The sequence below is a fragment of the Populus nigra genome, chromosome 4, assembly GCF_951802175.1.
Source record: "Populus nigra chromosome 4, ddPopNigr1.1, whole genome shotgun sequence".
In the NCBI taxonomy this organism is placed as follows: Eukaryota; Viridiplantae; Streptophyta; class Magnoliopsida; order Malpighiales; family Salicaceae; genus Populus; species Populus nigra.
In genome coordinates this window covers 3,800,847-3,819,380 of record NC_084855.1, presented here as the reverse complement: position 1 = coordinate 3,819,380, position 18,534 = coordinate 3,800,847, and the positions used below count along the sequence as shown (strand labels likewise).

The 18,534-nt window shown below is 33.7% G+C and overlaps 2 protein-coding genes across 4 annotated transcripts; both read left to right on the top strand.

The window, feature by feature from the left end:
- Positions 1–1,616: 1,616 nt before the first annotated feature.
- On the top strand, positions 1,617–5,107 carry LOC133691021 (uncharacterized oxidoreductase At1g06690, chloroplastic-like). The gene is made up of 10 exons (XM_062111329.1): positions 1,617–1,988; positions 2,445–2,536; positions 2,617–2,657; positions 2,764–2,928; positions 3,016–3,038; positions 3,220–3,291; positions 3,431–3,598; positions 4,099–4,181; positions 4,271–4,333; positions 4,481–5,107. Exons 1-10 carry the CDS (start codon positions 1,763–1,765, stop codon positions 4,664–4,666), a joined length of 1,119 nt encoding a protein of 372 aa, XP_061967313.1. The 5' UTR covers positions 1,617–1,762; the 3' UTR covers positions 4,667–5,107.
- A 3,323-nt stretch (positions 5,108–8,430) lies between these two features.
- On the top strand, positions 8,431–12,723 carry LOC133692845 (transcription factor PIF4-like). Of its 3 annotated transcripts, XM_062114003.1 has the most exons (10): positions 8,431–8,596; positions 8,689–8,865; positions 9,171–9,262; positions 9,362–10,214; positions 10,295–10,393; positions 10,474–10,539; positions 11,046–11,111; positions 11,201–11,500; positions 11,643–11,781; positions 12,455–12,723. In XM_062114003.1, exons 3-10 carry the CDS (start codon positions 9,192–9,194, stop codon positions 12,457–12,459), a joined length of 1,599 nt encoding a protein of 532 aa, XP_061969987.1. In that variant the 5' UTR covers positions 8,431–8,596; positions 8,689–8,865; positions 9,171–9,191; the 3' UTR covers positions 12,460–12,723. The 3 variants fall into 3 exon arrangements, with proteins under 3 accessions (XP_061969987.1, XP_061969986.1, XP_061969985.1); XM_062114002.1 differs by lacking the exon at positions 8,689–8,865; XM_062114001.1 differs by having other exon boundaries at positions 8,689–9,262.
- The last annotated feature ends 5,811 nt before the right edge of the window (positions 12,724–18,534 follow it).

Sequence of the window (18,534 nt, the reverse complement as noted above, 5' to 3'; positions counted from 1 at the left end):
AATTAATGAGGGTGAGAAGTAGTGCAGAATTAAAAGAAAACGAAGAAATTTTATTTTTACTATACAATAAATGATGAATAACAAACTTCAAATAGTTTAAGTTTACACTCAATAAAATTAATAAAATCAAGAAAACTTCAAATTGGATTGAACTTTGTGGTGATCTTAAATTATTTAAGCTACTAACCTTCACACAAACTAGTGGAATGATGGTTTAGTAGTGTCTAGAGTGATTTAACTTGTTAATGGTTCAATGAGTTGATGGGGTGATTTTCGCAAACTTTCTTGTAAAACAAGTCCTATGTGGGAATAAAGGACTTTTCATTGCTTAAGTTAATAAAATATAAAAAGGAAACAATACACAAGAGAGTAAAGAACATGAAAAAATATATCTATGAATATTGTGTGTTATGTATGAACTTGTTGGATAATTGAATGGTTCTTTATGGTTGCTTGTTGTTATTAGAATTGTTGTTTGTAGTTACTCATAAATGAACTTGAATTTCTTGAATAGTTATATAGTAATTTGAGGTATTAATTTATATAAATTTTAATTGTGTCAACTTATCTCATGGCGCGTAAAGAATGTGGTGTTAGAAACATCTCGTGGTAAGTGGAGTTGAAATAACCCGGGGTAGCTAGAGAAAAAAATAAATACTATTAGTAAAAAAAATTGATGCTCTTGATTACTGTGCATCGTTACCCATTAATGAAGAGATTAATGCTTAGCAAGCAAGTATCTTTGTGATGCCCAATGGGTAGAAAGTGACCATTTATGAGAAAGGAGGTGCCCTTCTCTGCATGGAAGATCTTATGTGCATCGATGGTTGGTGCGTGACAGTGTTCTGACATATCAGAAACTAGAAATATACTGAGGTGTGTGCCCAGCAAGTATTAGTGGCCTAAATAGTTTTGAGAGCAGGCCATTTGGGCTAAGAGGCAAGTCATCCGGGCTAGCCTAAGCAATTAGGAAGGCATCATACTGTTTGGGCTGGCTCGAACGTGTAGAGAGTAGCACGCCATTCGAGCTAGGCATGAGCTGTCATGAAAGTGGATTTTTTTTATGCACCATAAAAAATATATCATGGATTTTAAATAAAATTCACCCATAAGGATTAGTCAAAAATAATTAAACTATAGTCAAAGAAAACTTTAAAAATAAATTAAAAATTAAACTCTGTTGCAAACAAGGATATAATTAAGAAGATATAACAAAAATATAGTCAAAGAAAACTTAATGAGCTATTTATTATAAGCATAACAGAAAGATATTAATTATTATGAAATCAGATATGGAATAAATATTCCAATCAGATTTTCTCCATATGTTAGAAATTTGGAAACCCTTGACTGTCAAACGACGCCTCCTAGCCTAGCCTAAAAAACTACTGCTTGAGCTGGGTTCAGGCTTGTAAGAACTAAACCCGAACGAGACCAATCCTGCTCAAGAGAAACCCAGCCCAGAAACTATTTTGGAACCTCGCCGATGCCAAATTGCAAGTTTGCAAAATTCCGCCACTTGATTATTGGTACGTGACAAGTACCTGCCTTACGTGGAAAGTTTTAGGACCATGTTTCTTCTCCTCCATAACTCGCTCTATTAGCCAAACAAATCCTAGATAGATACAGTTATGACAAGCAGTGTTTGATTTCTATCTCAGTTCAGTGCTTTTGTCTGAACTTTATTAAATATCATACAAATCTCATTATTAAAAAAAGATAAAGGCCACACAAGTTCTTGAATTAAAGAGACCCCATCACAATGGCTATGGCTATGGCTATGAACGTTAGTAGTGCATGTTTTTGTGTTTCAAGTAATAGGAGATCAGTTAACAGGGTGAGAGCTGTTGCCTCGGAGGATTTTGCTGCTTCGAAAATACAGGAAGATAAGGTGCAGTTGGGTGGATCTGATTTAGAGGTTACAAGGCTTGGAATTGGTGCTTGGTCCTGGGGCGATACCAGCTACTGGAACAACTTCGAATGGGATGGTACGTACTTCTGCTGCAAAATCTTAAATTACTGATCACTTTTTTTTTTCTTTCAAAAGAAAACAACAACGCCTTTATCATGACTAATTTTGCATTAGACACTAATGATTTTGTGCAATACAACTACTAACGTTTTTGTGTTTAAAAATATGCTGTCTCTGAGAATTGCCATGTTCTTTTCCAATAACAAATTGTGCTGGTTTTATGTTGGATTTTGTTGCTAAATATGGCATTGTTGCTCATTAAACTATGGATACATTCAGAACTCCCCATCTGTTTACGTTTGCTAATTTCCCCAACTTCTGCACCACCATCCTAATTTGTTAAATTTTAAGGCCTGTCGTTTTATTTGCGCTGCAAGAGCTCTATATGTCTGTGTTTGTAACTAAATTGTTGTCTACATTTCTTCTCCATGAAATATGTTAAGCGTTTCCTTCTGCTTTGCAATGATGGCAGATGTGAAAATGAAGGCTGCTAAAGCAGCTTTTGATACAAGCGTTGATTGCGGTATAACTTTCTTTGATACTGCTGAAGTTTACGGCTCTAGGGTGAGAAGTGGACGTTATTTTCAGTTTATTCTCACTTTACATCAATGGGAAATTTATGGACATCATTGTGCATTTGGCAGTTCTCATTTGGTGCCATAAATTCAGAAACTCTTCTAGGAAGGTATATCATTGCAAATGGGTTACGATGTCCATCTGCTATAACATTACAGCATCATTGGTTTTCAGCTTAGTTTACTTATCATCTGAACTTCACTGGTTGCTTGAAGATTTATCAAGGACAGGAAAGTAAAAGATCCTGAAGTGGAGGTAGCTGTCGCAACCAAGTATGCAGCTTTGCCTTGGAGGCTGGGACGTCAGAGTGTTCTAACTGCCCTTAAGGAGTCCCTCAATCGCCTTGGACTTTCTTCGGTAGAGCTATATCAACTACATTGGTATGAACTTTACCATGCTACGTGATTTCAGTCTGCAACTTTTTTGACAGAACATACCACTCATGAAGTTTTTGTGCTGGTCTCCAGGCCTGGAATATGGGGAAATGAAGGTGGCTCATTTGCTACATCATTGTTTCATTGAGCACTTGACTGGATTTATCTAAACACACTCAAATTCAACTCAACTATGCATCGTTCTCGACTGCATATAGCTAGCAGAACTGAATTTTGATAGAGCTCAAACACCTTCAGGTTCAGAAGAAACTTAGTTCAATGGAAATTCTTTTTCAGGATATATTGATGGTCTTGGGGATGCTGTTGAGCAGGGGCTTGTGAAGGCTGTTGGTGTTTCCAATTACAGTGGTAAATTCCTAATTCCAGCAGTTTGAACTGTTAAAAGGAATTTTAGAGTTTGATATATTTGATCATACACTAATCTTGTCTTTTTTTCAGAATTTATATATTTTATTATGCATGATGATATTTTATTTCTTTAATTCAGAGAGCCGACTCCGTGATGCTTATGAGAAGCTTAAGAAAAGAGGTATTCCACTGGCTTCGAATCAAGTGAATTACAGCCTTATATACAGGGCACCTGAGGAGAATGGTGTGAAGGCAGCCTGTGATGAACTTGGGGTCACTTTGATTGCATATTCTCCTATTGCTCAAGGTGGGTTTCTCATACTTGTTTCATGCTCTAAAACTTCACTCGGGTGCTCTATATGCAATTGTAAGTGTTCCTGGGGTTCAGCCAGGACTAGAAAGTTGCAGGTTCAAGACCTAAGAATAGTCAAACTACATGGTGGGCATAAAAGGCTTATATTCCTTATTAAATTCTTGTTGTCTTCCAATGTTGTGCTGCTAGTCACTAAAAGTGCTTTGGTCGACAGGGCAAGCCAGTCACCCACCTGAGTAGCCTATTATGCTTAGCAGATGATCATTTCAGCTTTTAGAAAGAAAGTTCAGAAGGGAACCAATTTGATTTTGATTTCTAGTTCACCAGATCATGGATATCAAGGCTGAAATGCTTAGAAGAGTTTTTAAAAAAAAACCCATGTTCATCATTGAAATAATTTTTTAAGCTGCTTATTAGTCACAGTTTCTTGACCATCATTATATATGCTATCTTTTCTATCTGTGAGAAGTAATAAACCTTTGGAACCTATGCAGGTGTTCTTACAGGAAAGTATACACCAGAAAATCCACCAACTGGTCCTCGAGGCCAGATTTACACTCCTGAGTTTCTAACAAAGGTAGTGACTAAAAGTTAATATATATATATATATATATATATAACCATTAAATCCCAACTCTATGGCTGAAACATCCTTGTGTTCTGCAGCTCCAACCTCTGTTGAACAGCATCAAGGAAATAGGACAGAACTACAGTAAAACTCCCACACAGGTTCATCCTTGTTCTTTTAAAGTCTTTTTACTTGTTCCGTCTCCTTTCCATCTTGTGCAGCAGAAGCTACATAGTTGTTGTTTAGTCATAACTAACACTAATTTATCAGAACGATCAATGCTTAAAGTAAGGTTTTGATCTGTATAGGTAGTACTGAACTGGCTAGTAGCCCAGGAGAATGTCGTTCCAATCCCAGGGGCCAAGAACGCTGAACAGGCTGAGGAGTTCGCTGGTGCACTTGGTTGGAGACTCACCAGTGATGAGATCAACGAGCTGCGCTCCTTGGCATTGGAGATAAAACCTGTAATCGGTTTCCCCGTTGAAAAGTTGTAAATTGGCACAGGTATCAGGAAAATCAGATGATCAAGTAGGACGAAAGAGGGGAGATGAAGAAAGTAAGAATATAAAGAGATGGTGGACGATGAGATTATTTTTTAATTTAAGGTCCTAACACCTAAGCCAGCCAACAATATTCAAAATTAATAAATCATTGTCTCAAGCTCTCAGCTGGATAAGGGTGCCGTGGAAATCCGCAGCAGAGGGACTGGATTGAACAATTTGATTGAGTAGAAGACTGAGGAGGCGGGCGTCATGTTTACTTTTTTCTTTCTCCTCTTTGTACTTTGTTCTAACTTGTAAGTTGAATGCGGTGGTGGTGCCGAGGTAATTCATCTGGATATTGGCATAGTTGTCTTCACGTTGTCACTTTAAGAACATGATGTGACATCAATTGATAAAAAACAGAGTGCCCTCCAATTATTATCTTAGAGAAAATCCCTTCCTTTTCTTTTTCTTTTTCTTTTTCTTTTTCTTTTAAAAAAAAATCAATGCTTAAACTAGAAAAACTTGTCGTGTGTGCGTGAAAGGCAAGATATATATATTAATATATATATATATATATTAGAAATTGGTTGCTGTTGAAAAGAAGGAAGTACTTGGAAGAGAACATGAAGGGAGAAACTCTATTTACAAGTATTTGTTTGGAAATGACATATATAGTGTTTTTAAAAATATTTTTTAATTAAAGAAATGTTAAAATAGTATTATTTTTATATATTTTTTTACATTGTCACATTAAGATAATAAAAAAATCTAAAAAAATATCAATTTGATGCTTTTATTGGATAAAAAACAATTTAAAAAATACTTTGACAATCAGGTTGGAACTCAAAAACAAACACCCCTTTAGTATCACCATATTCTTTCGGTGCATTCTTTACTCAATTTAAACATTTTAATTTGGTTGTGTTCTCAAAAGGACTGGGTTATAAATAAGTACTAGCTATGTAACTTGCACTTCACTGCGAATCAACAAAATTAAGCATAAAAATGATTTTCAAGTGACACAATTGTGTTTTAAAATCGGAGAAAAATCGATGTTGAATGAGAAAAACCAATGTCAAATGATGAAAAATAAAATAAGCTAAAAAAAATAACAACCCGTGTTAACACATTAAACCTGTAACCTGAGTCATTTGACCATAAGCAACAAATTTGAAAAAACATTGAAGTCTAGTTTTTAACTAATCAAATGTTGAATGATGAAATTGAAAAAAGATCAACATACAAAATAAAAACAAAAAACAATTTTAAGATAAAGAAGGCTTGAGCCCACTTGTCAAACCCATAGATCATATTATGAGATCAAGATAATTCGATATAAAAGAAAACAAAAAAAATCATGAAACTCGGTTAAAAAAAAAACAAGGTCAAATCATGAGATGGAAAAAAAAATCAATCCCAAAAAAAATTCATGCACCAAACTATTTGATTGGAAACACCAAATTTGAAAGGAAAAAAAAATATGAAGGTCAATTCTAAACAAATCAAATATTGAATGGTAAAATTTAAAAAATATCAACCACATAAAAGGATCTAAAAGAAAAAACAATGATTAAAAGTTAAGAAAAAAAAATCCAAACCCACAAGAGTTAAACCGTCAAATACACAAGTCAGGTTATAAAATATGAATAACCTTTAACCACCTAATATCTTCAACTAAGAGAACTAGTTTGAAATCATGAATGTCAAGCATGGTTTTTAAGGGACGAGATAAGAAAAAGAAAAAAAAATTATTGGCGTCAAACTTAATAATCTTTAACACACCAAGAAGGTTCAAACATCATTGTGGAAAAATGAAATCCAACCACCTAATATCCTCGCATGCGTCGCACAGGGGCTTTCCAAGTGTGCATCGCACTAACATTTTTTTTATATGAGGGTATAAAGATCATTTTATTATGTGAACAAAAGGATGTTGTATCTCCTTTTAAATTTTGGAATGTCAAATGGATCCTTGTAAAATTATTTAATTACCCATAATATAATAGTTTTTTAAGGGTAAAATAGGTATTTCACCACAAAGCCGGAATGAGTCGCTCATTTGCTTCTTCTTTTTTTTCATTCTAGTATTTTATCTTTCAATCTCATCATCTCTCAATAAATTAGCCTAAATCGGCCTATATTTTGAGCCAATAACAGCTAAATGGAAGAAAAAAATTTACAACCAGAGTATCCATTGTGTCTTGTTAGTGTGTGTACAGTGCCATCTCCACTGTGGAAAGGCCATGCATTTTAGTATTACTTACTAAGTACTCGATATTGAGTTTCTTGAATTAAAGGAATTAAATAGTCATTTTAAAGGATGCAATAATAATTCACCACCTGCAAGTCATCTCCATGATCAACTGGTAGACAGCGATTCAAAGATGAACCTGATTATTGCTAAGTTTAAGGTTACTATATTAATTGTCACATTTCTTACATATTCTACTGTTTAATTGGAAATTAAACCAATCTGATGAACCCTAATTAATCTCATCGCCACTTCAAGATTATATTACTTTTCCTTCGAGAGTTGGAAACTTGGATAGGCAGACACAAGCACTAATGATGTGATCGTAGCCGAAGAACTTTTAAATGATCGCTAGCCAAATTACTGGAAAGTAAATTTGTTTTATTAAGTAATATCTTCTTTGGAGATGTAATTATGATTGTTTTTTAAAATGTTTTTCGTGCTAAAATATATTAAAATAATATTTTTTTTATTTTTTAAAAATTATTTTTAAAATTAGCTCATTAAAATAATCCAAAACATATAAAAAATTTAATTTTTAACAATAAAAATTAAAATTTTTATGAAACACGGTCCAAACAATACCTAAACTTTATAGTAAATTATATTTTTAGAAGATGAGTTATTTTATGACATTCGGTTGTATTTACGATAACAGGTTTGAAAATATTTTTAATATATGGTGTGGTTATAAAAAACAAAGTAGAAAATAAGATTTTTTTAAGTTATAAACGTTTTAAAATAGTAAAATTACTTAAAATGATAATTCAGGTGCATTGGATCATATCTCTAATCAATAAACACTGCTACAGATTCTTTCTTGAACTCTTGATTATAAAAAACTATAATTTATTTTAAACCTATTTTTCTAAATTACAACAATAAAAACTGTCAATTACAACCTAAATCCAACTATTCCATGATTGCAATACAATTCCAAACCCAACAAGCCACGCTACTGATGATCAGTTGTATAAAACACTGTTTATAATTGTCTTTTCCTTCGTCAATAAATCCACCGGTCAATATTAGCAATTTTATTTGAGAGTTAATGTATTATTTTGATAGATTGATATTAAAAATAAAAAAAATTATTTTAATATATTTTTAAATAAAAATATATTAAATAATAATTTCTATTACAAACAAGTTCTGAATTCTATTATTTTTTATTAGAAGGTGTGTGATATTGAGATTAAATTAATTTTTTTAATATTTTTAGATTGTTTTAAAAATTAAATTTAAAAAATATAAAATATAAATTATTTTAATATATTAAAAAAAATTACAAACAATATCTCCCATGTACCTTCTAGGATTTCCTAATCCCCTCTCTCTCGAACTCATATTTTAAAAAATATATTTATAAAATCAAATTTCCAGTCAGCCAAATTTTCAACAAACTAGCCCCCGCTAAAAAACAAACAACTGGTCATCTGCCACGTGGAATGCAGTGCAAGTAACTTCAGATTAAAAAATGAGTTGCGTTGTTACAGAGTCCTTCCCCTAACTCTCTTAGTCTGTGTCATGTCCTTTTATTTCTAACTGGGAGTTAAAAACAGACCCTCCTCTATCTCTCTCTCTCGGGCAAGTCCAGTCTCAAATTTCTCTTTACAGAGCTTTCTACAGAGAGAGAGGGAGAGGTCATAGTGGAAGTTGAATTGGTTCAGTTGAATTGGTTTGGTCAGGTGTGCTTTGATTTCATTTCCCATATATTTCCTACTTGTGTGCCTTTTAAAGTCCACTTTGTTTGATTCTCTCTGCTTGGTTTCTCTTGCAGGCCAGAAGAATGTCTTTTTTTTGCCCCTTTTATCTTCTTCTCTTTCGACTTTCCTTTTCTTGACACAACTATTTGTGGGTCTTCGAGTTTCTGTAGTCCTTCTTCAAAAGACTGCACCTTTGTTTTCTTGAGGATTCTCCAATGGGTCTTGTTTTCAAAAGTTTCCCCCTTTGACTGGTGCCGATTTTGTCTTCTTCTTTTTCAAGCAGGGTGCTTCGTGTTGCTGATTCTTTCTTTCAGTCTGTCGTTATGATATGCATACAGTTCTTGATATTATTTAATTCCATTTCATGTTTATTTATTATTAATTTACTTGTTGGTGTGTTACATGGTTTCTCCTCGTGTTTCTTTTTTCTTTTTTCTTTGACCATATTAATAAGACTTAGATAATGACACAGAGCATCATACCCGTTAGACTGATAATAATTATTAATACTTTTTGTCAAATATTTTAAACTTATCTTCTGTGTTGTGTTTAACAGGATTTCTGTGTCTTCTCAGCCATGAATCATTGCATTCCTGATTGGAATCTTGAGGGTGATCTTCCTGTCTCCAATCAGAAGAACCCCATGGAGTGTGTGCTCTATCTAAATTTTGATAATCTGATCTTCAAAGCATATCTATTTTTGTAAAGGTTGTTGATTTTGGCTGCCCCATTTTTTACCTTTCGCAGGCCAGACAATGAGCTAGTAGAGCTGCTATGGCGAAATGGGCAGGTGGTTATGCACAGCCAAACACAAAGAAAACCAAGTCCTCACGTTCAAAAACATGATTCACCAACAGTAAGGGGCTATGACTCAACTCTGAATTCAAGTCATTTGATTCAAGATGATGAGACAGTTTCTTGGATTCATGACCCTCTTGAAGATTCCTTTGAAAAGGAGTTCTGTTCCAATTTTTTCTCCGAATTGCCACCACCGCTTTCTGATCAAATTTCAGAAGAAAAGTCGGCTAAATTTGATGCCTCGAAAACTTCACATCAGCAACAACAACTCAACAACAACAAGCATCCAGTGGTTCCTGAATTTCCAGGAAACCCAATGCCCCCTCCAAGAATTCAAGTCCAGGAGCAAAATCATATTAGTGTAGGAGGATTTGGTAAAGCTGTTAATGTTAACTTTTCTCAGTTCTCAGCTCCCCTAAAAGTGGGTGATTTTAGATCTTCAAGTCGACAATTTGGAGGACAGGGGTCTGGAGATTTTTCACAAGGAGAGGCCAGGGAGTGCTCGGTGGTGACAGTAGGGTCAAGCAACCAAACTCCACGTGACCGTTTCCTGAGCCGTGCTTCTGGTAATGCTATTGAGACCGGTACAGGCTTGTCCGCCGGACCCTCCATAGATGATCCACGAAAAGTAATCTCCCAGAGCGAGAGAGGCAAAGCTGATCAGACACTTGATCCTACTGCTACTTCATCCTCAGGTGGGTCAGGTAGTAGTTTTGCTAGAACATGTAAGCAATCTGCAGTACCTAGTCGTGGCCAGAAAAGAAAGACCATGGACGCGGAGGAATCTGAGTGCCAAAGTGAGGTGAATATACAAACTTCCTCTCCATCTGTCAGTAATTATGTTATACGTTGCATGATGAACATGAATTGTGAATTATATAGGATGCCGAACTTGATTCAACAGTGGCAAACAAGCCAGCCAAACGATCAGGATCTACCCGCAGGAGCCGTGCTGCTGAAGTGCATAACCTCTCAGAAAGGGTAGGAATACCTGATCTCGTTGCATTTCGAGATTCAAGATTGTATCATTAGTTATTCAACTGTTGTCCATTTATATGCAGAGACGGAGGGATAGAATTAATGAGAAGATGAGAGCATTGCAAGAGCTCATACCTCACTGCAACAAGGTCTTCTTTTCTGATCTTCACAGTTCAAGTTTTACTATCGATCTCTGCTACTCTTTTCTTTGCATGTATAAGACATTTTTTTATCTAATCACCTGTTGTTAGCCCGAGAATTTTACCGTAGTATGCAGTGTTCGAAAGAAAAGGCTTAGCGTATTTATGAAATAATGGTTGAATAAAGAAGAAAAGTTAAGACGGATCTGTGGCAAGTGAATAAAGGATAGCACTGCCAATGGGAATTTTAAGGGAAAACAGGAGTAGATGAGAGCAAGTCCACTGATGCGAAAAATGGGCATGATCACCTTTGCTTTTTGAGAATATATACAGGGATAGTGGCATAAAAGTTGTCCAAATTTTCCTGGTTTTTAGCCAAAATAATCAATCAAACGCTTTTAACTTAATTATTCCATAACAGGAGTAAATCAGAGAGCGCATTCTCTCCATACTTTATTCTCTTACTTAGAAAATGTTCCTTGTTCTCTCAAGTTAAGCTTGTCCTAATGTTACAGACAGATAAAGCATCAATGTTAGATGAGGCAATTGAGTATCTGAAGTCACTTCAATTACAACTTCAGGTTTGGTAGAGATTCTTATAAAAATCAAAGTTTGAGCTTATCATTCTTCTTTCAATTCAAATCCATTGACGATTTTTTGGGTTTTTCAGGTAATGTGGATGGGAAGTGGGATTGTCCCAGTGATGTTTCCAGGAGTGCAGCATTTCATGTCCCGCATGGGAATGGGAATGGGAGTGGGCCCGCCTCCTTTGCCTTCTATGCAAAATCCTATGCATTTGCCTAGGGTCCCACTTGTTGATCAATCCATTTCTATGGCTCCCACACAGAACCAGGCAGTATGCCAAACTCCAGTATTGAATCCAGTTAGTTATCAAAATCAGATGCAAAATCCTACTTTCTCTGATCAGCATGCACGTTTCATGGGCTTTCATATGCAAGCTGCTTCTCAGGTTTTGTGATTCACCTCGTTTCATGAGATGATCATTTGTGTTTATGGCTTTTCAATAATGTAAATTGCTTTATGATCTCGTAATCAGAAAAAAAAAAGAAGTTTAGTGATAACAGTGTTGCTGCATTGGTTTGGTCTTGCAGCCCATGAATATGTTCCGGTTTGGCTCGCAAACAGTACAGCAGAACCAAATGATGGCACCACCAAACAGTGGCGGTGGACCCTTGAGTGCTGGAACTACAGCCAGTGATGCTCCTCCGAGTGACAAGAGTGGCAAGACGGGTAAGCCTTTCTATTCTCTTCACCTTCCAGGGAAAAATAATTTTAGTTGCTAGGAGGAGAACATCCCAAAGTTTTGAATTTCTAGACGAAGAATTTCCTTGAGTCCGCTCTATACGGTGTCTTTGTTAGACCAAATTTGGCTTCCTCGAGTGATTGATAGTGATGCAACTTGAGGGCATTAATTTGATGTGAGAGAAACAAATACAGCCATTTACTAGCTTATCTTTAATCGCCATCCTTTCATACATTGAATGGTCTAAAACCTACACGAATGAGGTTAGCCACAAAAATCTTTTGTCATTCTGCACTACTTACAGTCAAATTCCATGGCCTCCACTAGTTCCCTTCCTGGTCGCCCATGGCCCCAGGACAAAACTGGTCACTTTATATAGTACTTCCCTTCTTCACGTACCTTTTTCCCGCCGCGTGTTTTCTTGTTTAACTTTTTAATGAGAGTGTATTCCGCTTAACTTAGCTAGTTAACTCAGCTGGCATCAGCCAAGTGATCAGCGTTCAAATCTGATTCACACCAGAGTCAAGGAAGAGAGTCATTCACAGTAGCTCAAGGCCCAAAAGGCTTCCCTGGGAGCTGAAAGGGAAAAAAATTTAATGCCACAAGTGCCCCCATCATTTAAAGCTGATCTGACAGATTTTTTCTCGTCGATGTGAACAGGTTAAATGGCGATATGTATTCTGATCGGGTGTTTCTGGTCCCCTGGACGGATAAATTAGGAGAATTGCAGTGCGGTGGATGCAACTTCCTGTTGGATATGTGAAGCATTTAATTCCTCACCAATCATCTGCCTACTACTGAAATAGATGCAGTCATATTTTCTCTGTACATGTCCCTGAAATATAGCTGTTACCATGTTCTAAATATCTCCCATCAACTTCAAACGTGTTTTGTAACCATTTTTTATTGAATGAAATAGTTACGTATAAGTGTTGCCGCTGATGGGATGGAGACAACGCGCATGCATATATATATATATATATATATATATATATATATATATGCGCGCGCGCGCGTGAGAGAGAGGGGCCACTAGTTCTTCGGTAAAATGATGAGAATTTCCGGTGAGACTTGCAAGCGCAAGCATGCCAGTGGAGAGCTACTCCTCTTCTGCCGGGAGCAGTCTGTCCTGGCGACTGACAGAACATTCTGGCAAAACAAAAACGGATTATGCTGTTTCATAAGCTGTACCTATGCTCACTGCTAAAAAAAAAAAAGAATAATTCAGATGCTGATTTAATAACAGATTACGTATATATCAACCTTTTAATATTTTGCAATAGGTTAATCAATGAAAAATATGTTGCTAAAAAAAAGTAAATATTTTTTTAAAACATTAATATATTAAGAATCAGTAATGAATCTGTCATTGTCAACATAATATCAATGAAAAATTCCTTACTAAAAAAAATATTAAAAATAATAGAAAGTAAAAAATAATATTGGTGTAGAAAAAAACTCAAGTAGGTATTATACCAATATCATAAAAAAAAAACCTTTCATTCTAAAATAAAAACCTTACCCCGACAATGTCCCTTTCTTTCTTTTTCTAAAACCTCTATCCTTATCGTTAATTTTTAAATTTCTTCTCCGGTGAATCTATGCTTCCAAGGCGCATACAATAAAGGATTTCATCTTGCAAGTAATAAATTCAATACATCAAAGATAACAGATATAATTAAAAATTTATGCTCGAGAGATTATGTTGATAATTCAGAGAGAATATATATTATTTTATTAACTAATTTTATCAATTTATTGTAAGTTATTTGTTAAATATGACTCTCAATTACATGCTAATGTTTTTAATTCTTAATGTAACATTCTTTTATCTTTGTAAATCCCATACATGGGCTAACAAAAGTCTAAAACATGGCAGAGAACTCAAATTAGTTAATAATATTTGAACGGATGAGCATGTGTGCTCACACGAAACAGTAGCTACGTTATGGCAAGGTGCAGCATTGAAGGCTACACAGAATTCGGCGAGTACTGGCGTCGAGAACAAGATCCCAAATTCGAAATAAATCGACAATCCATATAGATTCTCTTCGTTTATTTTGGGAGTTATACTCGAGCTGTTACTTTCAAAATCTAGCAACATGAAGAATTAATTATTTGCATGTAAAATGTTCTTGCTCTCGATCCAGCGGCGAACCTGCAAATTGATTGAACAGGGAGCGGTGGCAGTACTATCAAGATTAATTAAAGATAGCCAGCTAACTAGAGTCTAGACGATGTTAGATGCAGTGCATCTATATCAAGACGACACTACGTTGCTTTGCAAATGGTCCCTCGAGAAGAGTAGACATATATGACTTGTGGGGACTTTTGTCTTTGTTAAAAGAATTCCCTCTCTTTCCTTGTCAATGTTCTCGGATGCATATAATGTAAATGGAGTTTGGACAAGGACGTAAGATGGATTATTTTTCTTCTAACGTAATAATAAAAAAAAAAACAAGTTTTAAAAAATTATTTGATATTTTATTTATTAATCCTTACTTAAATGATTAGTCTTCAAGTCTATGATCTATCTCTTTACTTAGTACAGTTTTAAAATTAAAATATGATTCAACCAGCCTGACAGATTTTAAGGCATTCAGGCTGACATGTAAAAAAATTTTGATGTTGAAATTAAAAATAAAATATAAAATTAACATTTTAAAAAAATCTTGATCTAATTTCTTATGTAAGAATTGTTATTATTTGATTTTGTCAATGTTTGCAAGACATCTTCCATATTTAACTCCGAAATTTGGTCGGTATACGGCACATGCATCACAGGCCCATCATATGATGAATGCACTTCTATTTCATGTCCGACTTCTATTCAACTAGCCATTATTACACTTCAAATGCTTTTTGCGTCTGTACTTCTTCAAGATTTCAATCAAAATAATAATTAAATTAGAGAGCGTAAAAAATTTTAATTAAAGGGTTAAATTAAAAAGAAAAAAAAATAATAAAAATAAAAGAAAATCAAAAGAATAAAGGCTAAATAAAAATAAAATATAACAACATAAACTTTGATAAAATGATGAAATTGAAAATCAATAAAACTCTAACAAAAAAACCAAGAAAAAAAAACATAAATCAAAAGAATAATAACCGAATTATAAAAATAATACATGAAAAATTATAATTGAAGAACTAAATTGAAAACATAAAAAAAATTATAAAAATGGCAAGGGTGGAGATAAAAAAATAAAAAACATAAGGATTGAAATTAAAATATCAAAAAATACAAACAGACATTAACTTTTTTTATAAAAGAAAGAAAGAAAAGAAGAGGGGAAATGACCACTAACAACAAATCACTCATCATTCGCCTCCACGCACCATACCAACAAGAAGAGGATATGATGGTGCTTCCAATAACATGATGGAAGTGTAGGTTTAGCCACCAGATAGCATTGCAACCGTCATTCAAAGGACATGGACGTTGCCCATGTGCTAGCGCGTAATAAGCCCGCCCTAACAACTTTTTGAAATAAAAAATTAATTACTCAAAATAAAAATATCAAAACACCCTTCATGCCTCTGAAAATTACAAAAAAATTTTGATGAAATGATAAAAACACCCCTTCAACACATGACTTTCAATTTTTTATTTTTATTTTTTTATCTTTTTAAGGGTAAGAATATTTTTTAATTATATTCAAATAAGTGAAAAGACAAATATATTATTGGTTAACAATCGTGATTTTTTTACCTCGGAGTAAATAAGTAATTTTACTTTTTATTTTTTAAAAAAATAAATATACCATTTAACAATCTTTTAATGAATAACAAGTCATTTAAAAAAAAGGCTAAAATACCCCCAGCACCTAGGCTTTTTTATTCAAAAAAAAAAAACAGTAAAATTGACGCCTGAAATTTCTTGTTGGATAGCCATACATCTTTGATGCTCACTCGGTTCCTTAGAAGGTTGCGGATCCTCTCAATCTGAAAAACATCTCTTAAACTTAGCAATGGCTTCGAAAAAATCTAAGCTTTTTTAAGCATGATGGTCCTCGTAATAGAAAAGCTTACAACTTAGTCCTTTAAACATAACTTTCAAATCAAGCTTCGATATGTTAAAACAATTGCATTATCTCAATGTATTCATTGCCTCTTCCCAGACAGAATTTCTAGCTTCGCTAATGCTTATGGTACAAAAGTCAGATTTTATATTATCATGTGTACATTTATCACGTCATTAAAATAATATTTTTTATATTTTAAAATTTATTTTTGACATCAACCTATCAAAACAATTTAAATATATTAAAATTTATTTTTTATTTTTAACCCCACCAAGCTCTAAATTCAATCCTCTTCCCACCACCACACCATTTGGACATGACTTACGCGGGCACAGGAATGACAATGGATCCGGCCCAAAATCATGATGTATGCGTACAATAGCTGTATTAAACGTTTTCCCAAGCCTAAGGTCCAATTCATGTGGGTCTGATTGCTGAAAACTATATAATATGAAAATATTTAGTACGAGCAATTCAGTATAGCATATCTGCGTTTGGTTAATTGGTGTTCTAAATCATAAGAGATTTGTATAAAAAATAATAATTATATTTCAACAGCTTAAACCAATCATGTGATTCTTCTCCTCAAGTTGTCTTTGCCTGAACTTTAAACAGCTTATCTCCTGGCTGTCTCGATGAAACATAACTATAAATTACTTCCTGATACTGAAAACAAGTGTCATGGTAATTCTTACCCTGCCTCGTTTTCTTGGGCTCTGGTTCCAGGTAACATGAGTAGCTCACCCTTTCTGGACCTGGGCCTTGTCCTCTTGGGCTGGAACATGAATTCAGGTTTGGTCCAAATTGAGTGTGATAAAATCAGTCGTTGTCATGGACACTGAAAAGGCAGACAGCGTGCTTATCCGATACATATTATTTTCAAAATAAATGGGAGACATAGAATATACAAGTTGTTTATTTCTCTTGGTGCCAAAACAAAAAATAATAATAATAATAAAATAAAAAGGGTCAAGCACAGCATCTGACCCTTGATTACCAGGCTCGCGTGTTAAGCTTTAATTTTTTTTAATAAATAACCAGCCTCTTATTTAAAAAAAATAATTAAAATAAATGATGCGCACATGTATTCTATGGTACATCTCCATATTCTTGAAAAAAATAAATATTAGAGGTAATTATTTTCGGTTTAATTCAATTTTTATAAAAAAAATTAATCAAAATTGATTTTTTTTATGGTTTGATTTTTTTGTTATTTTTTTTTATTTTCTTGGTTTAATCGATTTTTCAGTTTTTTTACTCGTCCTAATAAATTTTACTGTGTTTGAGCTATAAATAGTAGTGTCACATGGGTTATAGTTTGGTCTCATTGGCTAACATGCCATCTTATTTTATAATTTTGATGTTATTCTATTTTTTATGTAGAAGATAAAAAAAAAAATTAAAAAAACTTAACATTGATAGCCAAGTTTTATTTTAGAAGAGGATCTAAATAGTCAAGGGAGAGAAAAAAATTAAGAAAATCATAGAGTAGGGATTTATCAAGCTTTCCAAATAAAGTGACTATGACTAGTAAGGAATCAAGATCATTTACGTGAAAAAATCCTAGTTTCCAAAAACAAATTACCTAAAAGTAATGGAATTCTAAAATCTATATTAATAACATTCTTGGACTTCTATTTAGTATATACTCATAAGACAAGTTTTATTTTTATTTTTATTTTTTACCCTAAGTAGATTCAAGAAGAATGGAATTTATGCATGCATTCCATATCCCTTGTTTCCCTAAAAAGCTCTCATTCGGTATCAATGATCACACTCTATAATCTTTATAAGAATAGTTATCAAACTCGACTTGGGGTTGATCTGGTCAAGAAATCCAGTTCTGGATTATATGAATTGATCCAGGTTAACCCGAAAAAAATTTAAATTTTTTGTTGAGATTTTAATATTTCATATGAAAAAATTAAGAAGCAATCCATATGGATATGAACTATACATATTATAAATAATGGAGTTTAAAATATTATTTTAAAAAAAAATTATCCTATGTTAGAAAGATACTATCTTATTCTTTTAAGTTGAAGTATTTAAATCAAAAAAGTATTTTATCCCGCATTGAAAAACATAACTTTTTTTCTTGTAAACATATAATATATACACTAAAAGGTTTCAAATCCCACATTGAAAAAATATAACATTCTTCTAGTATTTATATAGTGAATTTTGAAACTGGATAGTAACCAACTGGAAAATATGAAAAAAATGGGTCTCTGACTATGAGAAAAAACACATTTAAAACAAGAATGAGTCTTTACCGTGTTTTGTTGGGTCACACGGGTTCCAAGTTGACCCAGCAGGTCGACCAGTTTTTTTCAGGTTAGTTGCAAGCCGGGTTTTCAATAAAATAGACCCAATCAAGGCTTCGGGCCACTCGAGTTCTGGGTTGACTCGTTGGGTTAGATCAGGTCTGATAACTATGCTTATAAGTACTAAATCAAGCCGTAAACTTAGATGAAAGTTTAACAATATAATTCATAAGGCTTTTAGAGTTATTATTTTATGGCAAAAAAAAAATTTAGAAGTTAGGATTTTTATATGGTTGATTTCGATTTCCTATTAGCCATAATTATATTTTATGAAAAGCATAATAAACTTTAATTCAAGATTTTCCTTTTTTTCTCTCTATTGGTTATTTGAACCCTCTTTCTAAATTAAGATTTGACTACTCATATCAAGCATTTATTTTTGTGATCA